Source organism: Medicago sativa, chromosome 4 (assembly GCF_051527215.1).
Source record: "Medicago sativa cultivar Bolivia chromosome 4, Bolivia_mono, whole genome shotgun sequence".
NCBI classification, from domain to species: domain Eukaryota; kingdom Viridiplantae; phylum Streptophyta; class Magnoliopsida; order Fabales; family Fabaceae; genus Medicago; species Medicago sativa.
This window is the reverse complement of record NC_140752.1, coordinates 48,103,184-48,107,070: the sequence shown is the minus strand read 5'-3', so window position 1 is coordinate 48,107,070 and position 3,887 is coordinate 48,103,184. Positions and strand designations below refer to the sequence as shown.

The 3,887-nt window shown below is 38.7% G+C and overlaps 1 protein-coding gene across 1 annotated transcript; it reads right to left on the bottom strand.

The window, feature by feature from the left end:
- Positions 1-689: 689 nt before the first annotated feature.
- Positions 690-2,651, bottom strand: LOC146929450 (uncharacterized). The gene has a single exon (XM_085707324.1). The coding sequence runs from the start codon at positions 2,649-2,651 to the stop codon at positions 690-692; it is 1,962 nt and encodes a 653-aa protein (XP_085563450.1).
- Positions 2,652-3,887: the final 1,236 nt, after the last annotated feature.

Below are 3,887 nucleotides of genomic sequence, written 5' to 3'. Positions count from 1 at the left end.
GGATCCATCTTCCTTCTGTAATCTCTATCAGACAAAATATAGCACTTGCTACCAAACACATGGAAATATTTAACCGTAGGTTTTCTTCCTTTCCAAAGCTCATAGAGAGTTGTAGTGGTACCAGTTCTCAGTGTCACCCTGTTGTGAATGTGGCAGGCTGTGTTCATGGCTTTAGCCCAGAAACGATATGGTAAATGTTTAGCATGAAGCATGACTCTAGCAGATTCTAGAAGAGTCCTATTATTCCTTTCCACCACACCATTTTGATGTGGAGTTATAGGTGATGAAAATTCATGTTTAATTCCCTCTTTAGTACAATATTCACTAAACCTAGAGTTCTCAAATTTAGTTCCATGATCACTCCTGATTCTAACAATACCACAACCCTTTTCTCTTTGCAATTGTGTACACAATTCTTTAAATACATCAAAGGTATCTGATTTTTCTCTAATAAAGTTAACCCAAGTGAACCTAGAGAAATCATCAACTACTACAAGAACATACCTTTTTCCACCAATGCTTTCAACTTGCATAGGTCCCATCAGATCCATGTGCAGAAGCTCAAGAACTTTAGAGGTTGCTTGATGTTCCAACCTTGGATGAGACATCCTAGTTTGTTTGCCAATCTGACATTCAGCACATATGCTTCCTTCAACAATCTTCAGATCTGGTAGACCTCTGATGGCTTCTCATGACATGGTCCTCTTCATTCCTTTCAGATGCAAATGTCCCAACCTTTGATGCCACAGTTTGATTTCTTCCTCTTTGCTCAAAAGGCATGTTGAGATCAATGATTCTTCCTGAGACACCCATAAATAGCAGTTGTCTTTGGATCTTGTGCCTCTCATAAGAACTTCTCCTTTCTCATCTGAAATCTGACATTCTGGTTTGGTGTAGTTTACTCTCAGCCCTAGATCATACAGTTGGCTAATGCTAATCAAGTTTGCAGTTAATCCTCTAACTAGTAGCACATCATCAAGTCTTGGTAACCCATGTTTTATTAGGTTTCCAATTCCCACAATCTTTCCTTTAGCTCCATCACCAAACGTGACATAACTGGTAACATAAGGTCTCACATCTTTCAGATAAGTTTCAACAGCAGTCATATGTCTTGAACATCCACTATCGAAATACCAGTCTTCTTTAGATGATGCTCTGAGGGATGTGTGAGCAGTTAGACCAGTCTTGGTGTTTCTGTGGTTCCATCCATTGAAGTGCATGAACTCACCTTTCAGCTTGAAACAGTAAGGTCTGATGTGTCCCTTCTCTCTACAATGATCACATACCCACAACTTTGATTTCTTCTTAGTCTGATGTTTCTCAGAATGTTTGAACATTGACTCTGCTGTCTTCATTCCAGTCTGTTCATTTATCTGTTTCAGTTGAAGATTCAACCTTGACAGTTCATCATTGAGTTCTGAAATATGAGCCAAATTATCAAACCTTTTATCCTGCAGTTGTGCAATCTCTCTTGCTTGCTCTTCTAGTTTCTGGGTGAGTTCACTGTTTTTGGCCATCAGGTCATGATAGGATATAACAAGCTCATCATAAGACATTTCTTCCTCACAAGACTCAGTGTCTGACATAATTCTACCAGCTAAGGTAGAGACATGATTAGCAGATTCAGCTTTCACCTCATCATCTGAGTCATCCCCATCTGACCAAGACACAACCAAACTTTTCTTCTGTTTCTTTAGAAAAGTGGCACACTCTGTTCTGATATGACCATAGCCTTCACATTCATAACATTGTACTCCTTTGTAGTGAGAATCCACTTCATCAGGTCTTGTCATCTTCTCTTTACTGGGTTGACTGTCAATGTTGGGTCGGATGTTCTGCCCATTTGGTCTGGACCTTCTGCCAAATCTTTTGAAGATCTTCTTGAACTGTCTCCCAAGTAGTGCCAGAGACTTTGCCATGTCTTCATCATCTTCAAAATTTCCTTGTGCATCATCAGAATTCACACTGGAAGTAAAGGCAATATCCTTGCCCTTTTTATCAGTCTTACTGTTGACAGTAATTTCAAAGTTTTGCAGTGAACCTATTAATTCATCAACCTTCAAGCTAGAAATGTCCTGAGCCTCCTCAATAGCAGTGACCTTCATGTCAAATCTCTTGGGTAGAGATCTTAGGATTTTTCTCACTAATTTTTCTTCAGAGATTTTCTCTCCAAGAGATTCAAAAGAGTTTGCAATGTCTAGAATATTCAAGTGATAATCCTGAATGCTCTCATCTTCTAACATTTTCAAATTCTCAAATTTAGTAGTAAGAAGTTGCATTTTAGCACTTTTTACCTTTGTTGTGCCTTCATGTGCAGTTTTGAGATTCTCCCAAGCATCCTTAGACACAGTACATTGCTTGATCAGTCTGAACATATTCTTGTCTACACCATTGAACAGAGCATTCAATGCCTTTGAGTTTCCAAGAGCCAATTCATCTTCATCAGCACTCCATTCTTCTTTTGGTTTCAACACTTCAATCCTATTGCCATCAGCATCAAGTTGCACAGGATGTTCCCAACCTCTCAGAACTGTCTTCCATATTTTGCTGTCAATAGATTTGAGGAAGGCACTCATGCGTGATTTCCAGTAGTCATAGTTTGAGCCATCCAACAGAGGGGGCCTGTTAACAATTCCACCTTCCTTGTCCATGATGCTAGAATAGAACTCCCTGGAGCTCACCCTAAAACAGGCAGGGTGCCTGCTCTGATGCCAATTGAAATTCTAGCGCACTTGTTTTAACAAGTTATGTCAGATGTTTTAACGTTTGCAATGTTTTGATTAATGTTTCAACATCACGCGATAAACAGAAATAAAACAAGAAAAACAAAGGACAGAAAAATAAAGAACACAGGAAGTTTGTTGACCCAGTTCAGCACAACACGCTTACATCTAGGGGCTACCAAGTCAGGAAGGAAATCCACTAGTGTAGTCCTTATTCAATAGCCGTATAGACTTCAACCTAGGAACTCCTAGATCTGAGATCCCATCTCACTATCCTAATGGTCAGTCACTGCCCCAGGGACCTATCAGACCTCAAACACAACAAAATAGAAGTTACCTTCCAACACAAACAACCAAACCTTGTTTCACAACTTCGGTTTAGTGCACAAGAGTATCAATACTCAAAAACTCAGTCCTAAACAAGTATCACAGACGACACAAGATAGGTACACAATAAAGATTCTAGACTTGCATCACAAACGACACAAGAACAAAATACATGAAGACTCAAACCCTAAAGATCTAAACTTTTTAGTATGACGGCTTGAATGAGCAATTAGGTTTTGAAGTCTTCCTTTTATACTGAAGCAGCTTGGGCTAAATAATTCATTGGGCTTCAGTAAACTTGCAGATCGGTTCAACTTAACCTGCAAAACAAGAATCAGAACAAATCTGAAAAGTCCTAAAATGTCAGAACATTTATAGGAGCGTTCCAAATAATAACAAATATTTCCTAAAATAAAATATCTACTTTAGAAATATTCCACAGCTAATTCTTAGATGATATGCTCGTTGCTTGGCCACTAAGTTAAGGAAATATGGTTTCCTTAATCGATAAAATACGCGCGTACACAAAGGCGAGAACTCAGGCTCACTGAACCGTGCCAGGATGTTGAAACATTGTATCCAACATCTTAGAGAGTCGCCTTACCAAATGCTGGAACATTGGTTCCAACTTACAGAACAAGGATATTTGTTTTAGCAATAATGCAGCCAACACAAATACCCAACAATATTTTCTCAATTTTTCACCTAATCTCATGGTTCTAACCTCAAAACTTATTCTAATTATCACCCTATGGATTATCTAAGGTCTGTACACAATTACTACATCAATTCAACAACTTTTCATCATCTAATCAACAAATTTCTCTCTAAACCCTA